General features: G+C 41.6%; 1 protein-coding gene across 1 annotated transcript in view; it reads left to right on the forward strand.

Annotated features, from left to right (window-relative positions):
- Nucleotides 1-532: 532 nt before the first annotated feature.
- Nucleotides 533-14,638, forward strand: part of LOC308522703 (nuclear body protein SP140-like protein) — a gene marked incomplete at its 5' end in the record, with an annotated part of 64,169 nt that continues 50,063 nt past the window's right edge. Inside the window, one exon of the mRNA XM_081096237.1 lies at nt 533-620. Coding sequence (XP_080952363.1) covers nt 533-620 — 88 coding nt within the window. The remainder of the gene's footprint in view (nt 621-14,638) is intronic.

Below are 14,638 nucleotides of genomic sequence, written 5' to 3' on the forward strand. Positions count from 1 at the left end.
TGATGCTGTTGCCACCACTTCATCCTGCCCCTTAATTCTCAGGTCTGGGACTCTGCTTCCTCTCAGAGACAACCCTGTCCCCACAGGGTCTCCCAGGCTGGAGACTCAGCCCACTACTGTGGTATGAATGGAAGCTGCTCCTGGTGAAGCTAAGGAAGCCCGTCCCCTGGGTTTTTTCTCGGCCCCCTGTCCCTTTTCAGTCGCTGCCTCTCCTGCTCTCCAGGTTTCCAGGCCCCATAGCTAGGCTATTTTCCTGTTTTGGAGTCATTGCTCAAACAAGAAGACTCCTGGAGGCTGGCCCTGCCCCTCCCCTTGGGTCCTCCTCCCCTTGCCTCCTGGTCCTGACTGTCTCTTTTTGTCCTCCATTCCTGCTGCCACATGTCCTGATGGCTGAGAACTATTGCGGGGCTGCAGAAGGAGGGAGACATGTCTGAAAACACTCAGAAAGTTAGTTTCACTTTTTCCCATTTGGGAGGAGCTCTCCCTGGGTGATTGTACACACTTCCTGCTCAGGACTGGGCAGCCACAGTAGATGCAGGCTGGGGACACAGGAGGGCTACAAGCCCAGAAAGGGCCCAAGGCAAGACGATGGCCAGTGAGGGCACCGACCTCAGCACCAGGTCAGTCTCTGCCTCCCTTTAACTTTCTCTCAGGTTGTGCTGCTGCTTTAGTGTGTGTCATTAGACACTCCTGTAAACCTTGACCTCATCCTGCTTTACAAGAACACTCATGTGCAATGTAATGAAATGCAGGAATACAAGTGAGGGAATCAGATCTTTAAACTGCAGAGGGACAGTTGCTGGTGTGAGTGCAGCTTCCACAACCCACAGGACTCTTATCTTACAGCTATTGCTCACCTGGCAGCCCATCTGGACTCAGCTGTCATTTCTGATGCTTTGAGACAGTGATTTGTTATTTTTTCATGATGTCTGAATGCTCTCATTTCCCTCAGTCCCCCTTTGCCTTAACCTAGGCTGTTCTAAAGTAGGTACTTTAGAAAATATAAAATTCTGGATACCATGGTCTCCTACCTTTACTGGGGAGTGGTCAGCCTGGGCTTATTCTCATCTCTGGCTAAGGGTCTGGGTTCTTCCCCCAGGGATCTTAATCTAAGGGGGTAAAAGGAAGAGGAAAGACAAGATGGGAAAGAATAATGTAGGTTGAGTATTTTCATCTGTACTTTGAATTTCTGCTTAGTAATGCATTATATCTCTGACAAGGCAATGGCTAGAAATTCTGTTCTGTTCTCTAGTAATGGGTCAGAAATAACATCCTATATAATAAAGCAGTGATATGCAAATTGACCATCATGCCCTCACACATGATGGTCACTTCCATGTGGTCACAAGATGGCTGCCACAAGATGGCCTTCAGGGGAGGGCAGTTGTGGGTGATCAGGCCAGAAGGGGAGAGAGGGAATTTGGGGGGTACCAGGCCTGCATGGGAGGGCAGTTAGGGTCAATTGGACTGGCAGGGGAGAAGTTAGGCTTCGGCTTTGATGAGGCTGGCAGGGGGCGGTTAGGGGGTGACTAGGCTGGCAAGCAGGTGAACAGTTGGGAGCCAGCAGTCCTGAATTGTAAGTTGGACATCCCCCAAAGGGTTCCAAATTGGAAAGGGTGCAAGCTGGGCTGAAGGGTACCCCCCGCCCCTGCATGAATTTCGTGCACCAGGCCTCTAGTTACTTAATATGTTTGATTGGATATCTTTTTAATACAAAAGAAACACATTACACAATCTTGGTCATAAAATTTCAAATGACATGGATGTATGTAGAAGGGAAAAGTTCTATTTCACCACCCACCCCACTGTAGCTTCCAATTCTGGTCCTGTTGAGTATTGTGGGCATGGCATTTTATATCTTTCTCTTCACATTTACACATATAACTTATTTTTCTAAAGAATAATATGTGTCTTGTTTTTTGTTGAATAAGATTATTTTCTAGAAACCATTCTGCATTTTACATTTAAAATTTTTTAATATTAAAATTATTAGAGGTCTTTTCATGTTAATAAACATATGGATCCTCCTCACTCTTGACAGCTGCATATTACCCCATGGAACTGATATACCAAAATTTTTAAATTATGTTCCATTTAAACCATTTATGTTCATTTCAGTTGTTTACTGTTACCAACAAATCACAATAAATAACAATTATACATTTCTTTGTTTTTTGCGTATGTACAATTGTTTGTCCTATGTCAAAAACCAAAAAGTAAAATTGTTGAGGTAAGGAGTACTAATATTTAATTGTTTACAGATCCTACCAAATTTCCTTCCTAGTGGCTGAACCACTATATTCTGCTACCATTAGCCATGAGCCATCTCTCCATACCCAGACTTCACAGAGGTGCCAAATAAGGGAATGCATCCTGTTCATTTGCATTCTCAGATTACATGGTCGGTTGAACAGGTTTTTGTGCCTATTGGCCATTTACAGTTAATTGCCCGGTCTGTCAATTGCTGGTTTATTTTGGGCCAATGTAATCAGTTGAGATGATTGTCCTTTCTTTAATGGTAAGAGAGTGTTTGCTGCCCTAGCCAGTTTGGCTCAGTGGATAGAGCATCAACTTGTGGACTGAAGGGTCCCAGGTTCTATTCCAGTCACGGGCATATACCTTGGTTGCAGGCTCCGTCCCCAGTAGGGGGTGTTCAGGAGGCAGCTGATCTATGTTTCTCTCTATCCCACTCCCTTTCTCTCTGTAAAAAATCAATAAAAAATAAAAAAAGAGAGTGTATGCTATGTAGTCTGAACTTTATAAATATACTTCCTTGTCTTTTAACTGTTTTATGGTGGCTTATATCTTATTAAAGCTTTCAAATTTAGAGCAAAAAATTATTATAGTACTGATTTTATAAGATAGATGCACCCTTATTATTACAAACTAAGGGCCCAGTTCATGAATTTGTGCACCTTGAAAGGAACTGTGGGCCATGAGGCTGTGGTGGGCACAGGGGCGGGTCTCAGTCCATCCTCCCCTCCCACCATGGCCCCTGATTTCCTATCTGCCAGCAGTCCCGCTCCCACTGCTGCCACTCCTATGTGCTGACGGTGCTGACCCTGCTTGCACCTGCTGACAGCGGTGAGCAATCAGGATCAACCCCAGGCTCCAGCAGCTGGTGCAAGCAGGGCCGGCACCAGCAGTCAGTGTCAGCAGTGGTTCCAGGGCCGGCAGCGGGTATGAGCAGGGCCCATGCCAGCAACAGCTGCGAGTGCCATCAGGGACCACGGCATGTGGGAGCAAAGAATTTTCAGTAACCACTAGAGGCTCGCCCCAATGATAGTGACCAGTGCCCCCCCTTGGTCTGGTGCCCCTGCTCACCTGCTTTACCATCTTGCCGCAGCCAATGCCCGCTATGTTCCACACTCTGCCACCTACTGTCAATGCCTGCCATGTTCCATGCACAACCCCTGGTGGTCAGTGCACACCATAGTGAACGGTTGTTGGTTCTTCAGTTGTCCTGCTGTTCAGTCTATTTGCATATTAGCCTTTTATTATATAGGACTAGAGGCCTGGTGCATGAAATTCATGCACACTGAGGTCCCTCAGCCCAGCCTGCACCCTCTTGCAATCCGGGACCCCTCAGAGGATGTTCAACTGCCAGTTGGACATCCCTCTCAATCCGGGACCGCTGGCTCCTAACTGCTCATCTGCCTGCCTGCCTGATCACCCTTAACTGCCTCTGCCTGCCTGTCTCATCAACTCTAACCACCTCCGCCTTGGCCCCCACTGCAGCAGCTTCATCTGGAACGTCCAGAATGATGTCCGGAAGGTCATTCAGCTGTCCAGTGTATTTAGCATATTACACTTTTATTATTATAGACTAGAGGCCTGGTGCACAAAGTCAGTTCTCAGGGGAGGGGTATGGATTCAATTGCTCGATCAAAGCTAACATTCCAGCTTTTTTGTTTTATGGAATAGGGACAAAGTTCATATCTTCTGTATTTACTTCCTGCTGAGAGTGACATCAAGATCACAGAGGGTTGGACTTTGATAGTAGTCAGCTGGATGAGTGGTCAAAGCAGCATGATTTCCCCCAGGAAACTGGTTGGTGAAAGCTTGAAAGTAGTCCTGCTGAGTGATGGGAAGTAAAAGCTGGTCCTGAGGTTGTCACAGTGTCACTTGTCTGGTTTTGCTGTTTTTCTGGGCCTGGAGCTGAAATACAACTGAGGACTGGGGTTATCTTAGGGTGATACAACTTAGGGTTATATTAGGGAGGAAAAGATCAGAGGTCTTATTTGCCTGACTAGTTATTTGCTAGGGGAGGGTAATTTACCCTGGGGGCAAGGTTCTTATTTTCCCAGTTTTAACCCTTGCTAGGCATCTGGAGCTTTCTGCCCTGGTGAGTTTCTACACCTGTACCTGGCCCAAATTCCTTGCTTTGGGGGTCAGAGGGATGATGAGGCCTGGGCACAAAAGGAGGTTGTGATGGAGTCTAGGGATGGTATTTCCTGAGTACAAGTAGGGCTTGTAACCTGGTGGAGACAAAGTATTTTATAATTTTAGTATTATTGAGGCAAAAGCTAGAACAAGAATAATGACAAATGGTCTGCTGGAGGGAAAGAGACATTAATTTCGAGGGTTGTAGTCTAATATACCAAAATGAGGTTTATTCTCAAATCATTTACTCTTAAGTGTCCTTGGTTTAGGGAAGATAAGATTTTCTAGATGTCTACAAACTGCTTGGTATCTGAATTTTCTAGAGGGTTGCAAACTGCTGTTATACTATCTCAGTTTCCCTGTTCTGCTTGTTTTAACATTTCTCCTTCTAAAACTTTCACGAATATTCTTACAACTTTAACTTACTCTCTTTTTCCTTCAGAATGCATGTCCATGCCTTATCCTTCTATTGTCAACTCTTAGAAATCTTAATTTTCCAATGATAACCAAAAAGTAAACAGCCAGCATATCTCTCTCTTTTTAAATTGTTTTTTTTTATTGTTTAAAGTATTACATATGTCTCTTTTTCCCCCGATTGATCCCCCATACACACCACTCCTACCCCTGAGGGCAAGTCCGCAACACCCCAATGTCTGTGTCCATTGGTTATGCTAATATGCATGCATGCAAGTCCTTTGGCTGATCTTTAACCCCAATTCCCCTGTCATTTATCTCTGGATCTATTTTTGTTCATCCGTTTATGTAGATCATTATATCCTACATATGAGTGAGATCATGTGATATTTATCTTTCTCCAACTGGCTTATTTTGCTTAGCATAATGCTCTCCTGTTCCATCCATGCTGTTTCAAATGGTAAAAGATCCTTCTTTTTATAGCAGTGTAGTATTCCTTTGTGTAGATGCACCAGAGTTTTCTAATCCACTCCTCTGTTGATGGGCACTTAGGCTATTTCCAAATCTTAGCTATGGTAAATTGTGCTGCTATAAGCACAGAGGTGCATATATCCTTTCTGATTGGTGTTTCTGGTTCTTGGGATATAATCCTAGAAGTGGGATTACTGGGTCAAATGGGAGTTCCATTTTTAATTTTTTTAGGAAACTCCATACTGTTTTCCACAATGGCTGCACCATCTGCATTGCCACCAGCAGTGCAGGAGGGTGTGTTTTTTTTTTTCTCCACATCCTCGCCAGCACTTGTCATTTGTTGATTTGTTGATGATAGCCATTCTGACACGTGTGAGATGGTATCTCATTGTTGTTTCGATTAGTGACTTTGAGCATGTTTTCACATGTCTATTGGCCTTATGTATGTCTTCTTTTGAAAAGTGTCTATTTAGGTCCTTTCCCATGTTTTGATTGGATTGTTTATCTTCCTTTTGTTAAGTTGTATGAGTTCTCTGTAAATTTTGAAGATTATACCCTTATCTGAAATAGCATTGGCAAATATGTTCTCCCATGCAGTGGGCTTTGTTGTAGTTTTATTGATGGTTTATTTTGCTGTGCAGAAGCTTTTTATTTTGATGTCGTCCCATTTGTTTATTTTCTCCTTAGTTTCCATTGCCCTAGGAGCTGTATCGACAAAGATATTACTATGACATATGTTTGATATTTTGCTGCTATGGATTCTGCTAAGATTTTTATGGTTTCCCATCTTACATTTAAGTCCTTTAGCCATTTTGAGTTTGTTTTTGTACATGGTGTAAGTTGGTGATCTAGTTTCATTTTTTTAATGTATCTGACCAAATTTCCCAACACTATTTACTGAAGAGACTATCTTGACTCCAATGTATGCTCTTGCCTTCTTTGTCAAATATTAATTGAGCATAATGGCTTGGATCAATTTCTGGGTTCTCTGTTCTGTTCCATTGGTCTATATATCTGTTCTTGTGCCAGTATCAGTTTTGAGAACCATGGCTTTGTAATATAGCTTGATATTTGGTATTGTGATCCCTCCAACTTTGTTCTTTCTCAGGATTGCTGTGGCTATTCAGGGTCTTTTTTTTATTCCAGATGAATTTTTGGAGAGTTTTTTCTAGGTCATTGAAATATGCCCTTGGTATTTTAAAGGGGGTTGCATTGAATCTTAGATTGATTTGGGTAGTATGGACATTTTAATGATGTTGATTCTACCAATCCATGAACATGATATGTTCTTCCATTTGTTTATGTCTTCCTCTATCTCTTTTTTCAATGTTATATAGTTTTCCGAGTACAAGTCTTTTACCTCCTTTCTTAAGTTCATTCGTAGGTATCTTAATTTTTTTTTGCAATGGTAAATGGGGTTGCTTTTTTCATTTCTCTTTTTGTGAGTTCATTATTGGTGTATAAAAAGGCCGTAGATTTCTGGGTGTTGATTTTGATTCCTGCTACATTGCTGAATTAATGTAGTTTTCTGATAGAGACTTTGGGGATTTTTATGTACACTATCATGTCATCTGAGAATAAGGACAGTTTTACTTCTTCTTTTCCAATTTGGATGCCTTTTATTTCTTCTTCTTGTCTGATCGCTATGGCTAGCACTTCCAGTACTATATCGAAAAGGAGTAGTGAAAGTGGGCATCCCTGTCTTGGTCCTATTCTTAGGTGAAATGGATTTAACTTTTGCCCATTGAGTATGATGTTGGCTGTAGGTTTGTCATATAAGGCTTTTACTATGTTGAGGTATGACCCCTCTATTCCCACTTTGCTGAGAGTTTTTATCAAGAATTGGTGTTGGATACTGTCAAATGCTTTTCTGCATTGATTGATATAATTATGTGATTTTTATCTCTCAATTTGTTTATGTGATGTATCACATTTATAGACTTGCAGATATTGTACCATCCTTGCATCCCTGGAATAAATCCCACTTGGTCATGGTGCATGATCTTTCTAATATAATGCTGGATCTGTTTTGCTAGAATTTTGTTGAGAATTTTAACATCTATATTCATCAAGGATATTGGCCTGTAGTTCTCTTTTTTTTGTGATGTCTTTATCTGGTTTTGGAATTAGGGTAATCCTGGCTTCATAGAAAGAGCTTGAAAGTGTGCCTTCCTCTTGAATTTTTTGTAATAGTCTAAAAAGGATAGGTTTTAGTTCTTTGAATGGTTGGTAGAACTCCCCTATAAAGCCATCTGGACCAGGGCTTTTGTTTGCTGGACAATTTTTGATTACTGATTCTTACTGCTTCAATTTCTTTGGTAGTTATTAGTCTATTCAGGTTCTTTTATTCTTCCTGACTGAGTTTTGGGAGCTTGTATTTTTCTAAGAATATGTCCATTTCATCTAGGTTGTCCAGTTTGTTAGAATAGAGTTGTTTAAAGTAAAGGGCATCCCAAAATTAACGCAAGAAGTAATTTTGATAGAAAATGCAGGTTTATAATTAAAAATTATAAATTTTTTATTGATTCATAAAGTATACAGCATAGTTATGTATGGAATAACATATCAGGTAAATGGCCTCCATGGCTTTGCTGGCACATATGCACTCTTTTGTTGAAATTTTCCATGACTGTTTTGCATAAATGTGGCTGAATTTCATTGATGCAGTGCTCAATTTCCTCCTTCAAGGTGTGGGTGGTCATGGGCTTGTTAGCATAAGCCTTAGACTTCAAAAAACCCCAAAGAAAAAAGTCTGACGTCGTTAAACTGCATGATCGGGGCGGCCAATTCTGATCGCCAAAATGGGAAATTATATGACCAGGAAATGACTCATGCAGTAATTGAATTGTTTCTCAGGCTGTATGGCATGTGGCACAGTCTTGTTGAAACCACATGTCGTCACATCTATATCTTGCAAGTTAGGCACAAAAAACTGGATTATCATGTCGCAATAGTGAGCACCATTAACTGTTATTGCCTGAGCAGCCGCATTTTCAAAGAAGAATGGTCTGCTGATGCCTCCAGCCCAAAATCTGCACCAAACATTGACACGTTGTGGATGCATTTGTTTCTCAACAATCACTCAGGGATTTTCTGAACCCCAAATGCGACAATTTTGTCGATTAACCAAGCCATCAAGATAAAAATGAGCCTCATCAAAATTCAGCCACATTTATGCAAAACGGTCATGGAAAATTTCAACAAAAGAGTGCGTATGTGCCAGCAAAGCTGTGGAGGCCATTTACCTGATATGCTATACCGTACATAACCCTATACTATATACTTTATGAATCAATAAAAAAATTACTATTTTTAATTATAAACTTGTGTTTTCTATCAAAATTACTTCTTACGTGAATTTTGGGACACCCTTTATTTTTCATAGTCCTTTGTATTTCTGTGGGATTGGTTGTTACTTCACCTGTTTTATTTCTAATTTTGTTTATTTGGGTCCTCTCTCTTTACTTCTTGGTGAGCCTGGCTAAAGGTTCATCAATCTTATCCTTTCAAAGACCCAGTTCTTGGTTTTGTTGATCTTTTGTTTTGTTTTTTTTTGTCTTGTTTTGTTTTTTTGGTCTCTATGTAATTTAGTTCTGCCCTGATCTTTATTATTTCCTTCCTTCTGCCTACTCTGGGCTTTTTTTGTTTCTCTCTTCCTAATTCTTTGAGTTGTAGGGTTAGATAATTTATTACAAATTTTTCTTGTTTTTTGAGGTAGGCCTGTAGAGGTATGAACTTCCCTCTCAAGACTGCTTTCACTGTGTCCCATAGATTTTTGGATTGTTGTGTTTTCATTGTCATTTTTTACCAGGATGCTTTTAACTTCAAATCAGTTGACAGTCTGATGGGCAATCCCTTATAGGTAACTTTCTGTCTCTCTCTGGTAGCCTTTAATATTCTTACTTTGTCATTGGTGTTTGCCAACTTAATTATTATGTGTCTTGGTGTCAGGCTTTTTGGGTTCATCTTGTTTGGGAATCTGTGAGCTTCTTTGAGTTGTGTGAGTTTTTTCTTCCCAATATCAGGGAAGTTTTCTGTCACTATTTCTTCAGACAGGTTTTCTATTCCTTGCTCAATTTCCCCTCCTTCTGGCACCACTATTATGGGAACGTTGTTTCATTTCCAAAGCTCCCTTAGGCTTTCCTCCTGTTTTTTAAGGTGTTTTTTTTTTCCAGTTGCTGCTCTGCTTTGGTGTTTTTTCCTACTTAGTCATGTAGCTCACTGATGCAGTCCTCCTTTTCTTCTAGTCTACTGTTGATGCTTTCTATTGTGTTCTTTATTGCAGCTATGTCGTTCTTCATTTCTTCTTGGTTCTTCATTTCCTCTTGGTTCTTACACATGTTGTTGAATTTGTCTTCCATCCTTTTCAGTGTCCTTATGACCATTGCTCTGAATTCTTTCTCTGACAAATTGCTTGCCTCCATTTTGTTTACTTCCTTTCTGTTGATTTCTTCTTTTCTTTCTTTTGGGGGCTATTTCTTTGTCTTCCCATTTTCACTCCTCTCAGGGTGTCTGGTTATGTAGCTCACTCTCTACCATGACTTAAAGACACAAAATACAACTCGACAAGACACAACACAGAGGGCACAAAACAAAAATGTATTCATGATACCAATAACTCTAAATAAAGGTGACCACCAGAGAAAAGAGAATTAGGGGAGAGTAAAGAGCACAAAAATGATATTGAGAAAAGGAAAAAAGGTAAGAGAAAAGAAAAAGGGAAAAAAAGACAGGGGAAATATATTATATGGGGATAAAACTCCAACAAACCAACAATTAATCCAAAAAATGCAAAAAACAAACACCCAGAAAAGAAGGAGGGAAGCTGAATCTGAAAAGGCAGAGCTTATTTCCATAAGATAAGGTACAGGCATTGAATGAGTGGGGAAATGGCCATGATTCAGTATAGAGGAGGTAGAAAGAGAATGAGTGTATAAGAAGAAAAGTAAAAAACAAAACACTCAAAAAAATAGAAAATAATAATGGACAAAAATAATTAAAATATATATTAAATATATATATAAAAGAAAATTTATACATATATATAAATATTTTTCCTTTCTTTAATCTATCTATTTATGTATTCATCTATTTTTGGAAAAGGAGAATAGAGAGTAGATAGGCCTGAGTTGTTGATTGAACCTAATTAAGCTATTAGTAGAAGAAGAGAAGAAGTAAGGAGAGGAAAAACAAAAGCATAAAAAAAAACAAAACAGACTAACAATCAAACAAACAACAACAAGAAGAAAGAAAGAAAAGAAAAGAAATTTGGCTAGCGAAGAAAGAGAAAAGAGAAGTGTGCATGGACTTGGAGTAGGGGAGAGTAAATTAGATATATGAGTAGGCCAACAGAGACTACTTTAATAGTAATGTGTCAATAAAACAGATAAAGAAGATCCACTTTTAACAAGGAGTAAAAAGAAAGGATAGAGAAAAACTAAAGCAGGATCAGGAGAAGAGAACAGGATGAGAAAGGGCAAAGTGAGGAAGAAAGTGTTGGCATAAAGACAAAAAATGAGATAGAGTAAAATAATGATAAAAATAAAAATAGAATGTAGAACAGTAATCCAAAATAAATAAAATTTTTTAAAAGAAAGGTTAAAAAGAATAAATAAATAATAATAAAATAAAGTGAAAAAAATTTTAGTTTAAGTAAAAGATAAAAAATAAAAAAGTGAAGTAGTGAAATTCGTTCACTTCAGCAGAGCTTCAATGTCCCATGGGTGCTGGTTTAAGACCCTGCTTTACTGTTCTGCCTGTCACATCTGTTTCCTGTCAGGTAGTCAGCACAGTGTTGAAGTTCCCAGAGATCCACTGCTCCTCTGTGTCATACACCACAACCTTGGTTTCAAGCAGCGGGGATCAATCTGCCCACTTTGTTTTTCTGTCTACTTTCAGTCATATTTACACAAGTGTCTATTTCTGACATGACCCCTAGGTGGCAGTGTTTCTGTATTAGTTTTTGGGACCAAATGGCCCCTCCACTCAGTCCCCCAGGGCTCCCTGGGGGTATTTAGAATCTTCCTTTTCCTGCCCTGCTCAAGACTGGGTGTGGCTGTACTGCTAGGAGGAGCCTGGTCTTCTGGAGAAAAATGTCTATTCAGGGTTGGAGGGATGGACTGTCCCTGATTGTCTCTCCCTATTCTGCTCCCCAATTTCCACAAAAACCACCTTCCCCTTCAGTCTCGGTGGGTGTTTTTAATTGAAAGAACCTATGTACTGGGTTTAGCAAGTGAAAGGAAGAAAATTATAAAGACAGAGCAACTGCACCACCTCGCGTCTTTCTCCCCTGGGCATTGTGTGGCCTGTGTAGAACTTCAGGCTGCCTTTCTGGGCACAGCCTCCTATGACTGTGGGCTTAGATCTAGAGCCCCCTGCTTCCAGCAGCCCTGTGGACACCCTCCCTTCCACATTCGAGGGCTTCACTGACTCCAAGGGATGCGGATTTGGTGCAGCACAGTCTCCCTCTGAGACTCTAGTCCCAGCTATGCATGTTTCTCCCTCTAGCACAGTTGCTCGATCCAACCTCTCTCCAGACGATCTCTGATCTTTCCATCCACAGATTGTCTCACCAGTTGTGTTTAATTCACCATTTCCAGGTGGACGTTATTCGATTCAGCTGTTTCTTCTATCTGCTCTGTGAAAAGGCCCAGGACCTGTTCGCCTATTTGGCTGCCACCTTTTCTCCCCTTGGACAAACTTTTTAGGTGCCCACAGCCAGGAAGGCTGGAGTCTCAGTGTTCATGGGTTCACAGCCAAGGCAGCTAGTCCCTGGGCGTTGTGGCTGTAGGGTCCTGTGTGGTATCAGAGGTCTCCCTGGTTGAAGGTAAGGCTGGGCTTCTGATCACAGCCGTTCTCCCCTTCAAGATGGTGCGGACTCTGTGGCAGAGCCAGCTGCCCTGGGATGGATTTCAGCTGTAGCAGAGGCTGTCCTGTCAGAGGAGCCTGGTCTGCCAGTCCCCAACAGTTCTGTGCAATATAACTGTCCCTCACTCACAAGTACACACACTCCCCGCATGTCCACTCAGTCTCCTTTTGCTCTCTCACTCACTCACACTATCTCCCTCACTGCTGTCCTGTCAGCTGCCATCTTGGATCCCCTCCAGCCAGCATTTCTTAGACTGGCATTTATGAACATTCTCACTTTCAAGAAACACACCTTTAACAAATCACAAGACATTACATTAACAGTTCTAAATCTACTTTATAGATTTTTTGTAACAAGAGCTAAAATCAAGAGAACTTAAAACTTATTAAAAATATTCAGCTGTTTATCATTTAGCCCAGCAATGCTCCAAAGCTTTTAAGTTGCCAAAGACTTTGGAAAATGATGTATAGGCATATGAGGCTGGAGAAAAGGCTGAGTGTGGAGGGAGCAGGCCCTGCAGCCTGTTCTAGGACTGCAGTTTCCAGACACCCAACTGCTTGGATTTAAAACTGCCACATTTTTCGTTAGAGATAACATGCTAAGGTTTGAGTGATAATGAGTTCAGCTTCTCATAGTAGCCACACTGTTAAGTAAGCATTTGCAGTTTTAGTAAAGAAACTGTTCTTTGGGAAGGGAGAGGGTAAGAAAGTGCTGAAGTGAGAGCAGTTTTTAGAGCATTAAAGGGGGTGAGAATGCTGGCCTTGGGACCTAAAGGCTCAGTGAGGGTCTCCTCACCATGTCCTAGAGGGGCTTTGTGAGAAGACTAAAGTTGGGAATCAGAGGCAAAAGTACTCAGCAAGCCCAAGAAAGGAGACCATTTCTTGTCCAGATGATAGGACAGTCATGGAGGAGATTAGGAGATAAGGCCTTTACAATCCAAGGAATGCCTTGGCCTTCTGGGCTGAAAGAGTGAAACTGAGGTAGTTGACTGTGGTTTGGGACAATTGGGCTTTATGAGGGGATGCACAGTAACTCCAGTTGGGCACCAACATAGACAAGAAAAGAGTGGATAAAGGGTGTGTCTAGTAAGATGCAGTATAAAGGTGAGGTGGCTAAGGTTTGTGAGATTAATCTGTTAACCTCCATAATAGAGACTAAGGAGGGGACAAGAGTCCCAGCAAATTTGGGAAGGGCAGAATAAGTGGTACCAGTATCAATTAAAAAGGAGATCAGCTTACTTGCCACCACAATCATTACCCGAGGCTCAGTCCTGTTGATTTAGGTCTAGGGGGCCCTATCATGGCCCGGGTAACTTCAGTCTTTGGTGGCCAGTCCCAAGAGGTCTGGGAACTCCAAACCAGATTCAGAGGGTGGCCTTGCTGAGGTCCAACCTGAAGGGGCCAGACTACAGTCTGATTTTCAGTGACCTTCCCTTCCACACCTTGGGCAGGGCCCAGGTAGAGGTCTTGGGTTTGAGCAGGACTTGTTCCAGTGTCTTTCCTTGTTGCATTTGAAGCATGAGCCCTGAGGAAGCTTAGCTCCTGATTTACCCTTGGTTGGAGGACCGGAACTTTATTTGGGATCATGAGAGTGGTGGCTAAGAGCTGGAAGGCCTCCATCTGGGCCTCAGCCTTGGCTTGATCTTGCCTTTGTTTTTAGATTTGGGTCTCCTCATATCTATTATTAAAGACATTAAAGGCCAGGTTAATGAGGTCTTTTGAAGGGTTTGTGGAACTGTGTCTATTTTTCAAAGTTTGAGATGTGAGACTTTCAAGAACCAAGATTTGACTGTATTTCCCTTTTTCTTTTATTCCCCTTTTTCAAAATAGCCTCTAACTACGAGATCATTTTTGTTTTGTTGTTGGCATCTGCATGCTGTAACTTGCCTATTTTTTATTTTAATAACTTTTGTGGCACTTTGTCTTCCTTGTGTCTCTTGTTGAATTTCATTTTTGATCCTGTGCCTTCCAATACCAACATTGTTTCATTTACATTTAGTGTTTTAAATATGTTTTTCATATTTTCATCTTGTTTCAATTTTTATACTTCTTACTGTTTTTTTTTTTCTTAAAATGCAAGCTGTTTTCTTTATATTTTACTAGAGTCCCAGTGCATGAAATTCATGAATGGGACGGGGGGTCCCTCAGCCCGACCTGCACCCTCTCCAATGCTGGACCCCTCAGGGGATGTCTGACTACTGGTTTAAGCCCAATCCCACAGTCAGACATCCATCTCACAATCTAGGACTGCTGGCTCCTAACTGCTCATCTGCCTGCCTGATCGCCCCCAACCACCTCTGACTGCTGGCCTAATGCCCCTAACTGCTCCTCTGCCTTGCCTAATCACCCCTGACTGCCTCTGCCTGCTGACCTGATCGCCCCCTAACTGCCCTCCCCTGCCAGCCTGATCACTCCTGACTGACTGCCTGCTGGCCTAATCGCCCCCTAACTGCTCTCCCCTGCCAGCCTGATTGCCCCTAACTGCCTCTGCCTCTGCCCCTGC

This window comes from Myotis nattereri (assembly GCF_964212035.1).
Source record: "Myotis nattereri genome assembly, chromosome: 7".
Taxonomy (NCBI): domain Eukaryota; kingdom Metazoa; phylum Chordata; class Mammalia; order Chiroptera; family Vespertilionidae; genus Myotis; species Myotis nattereri.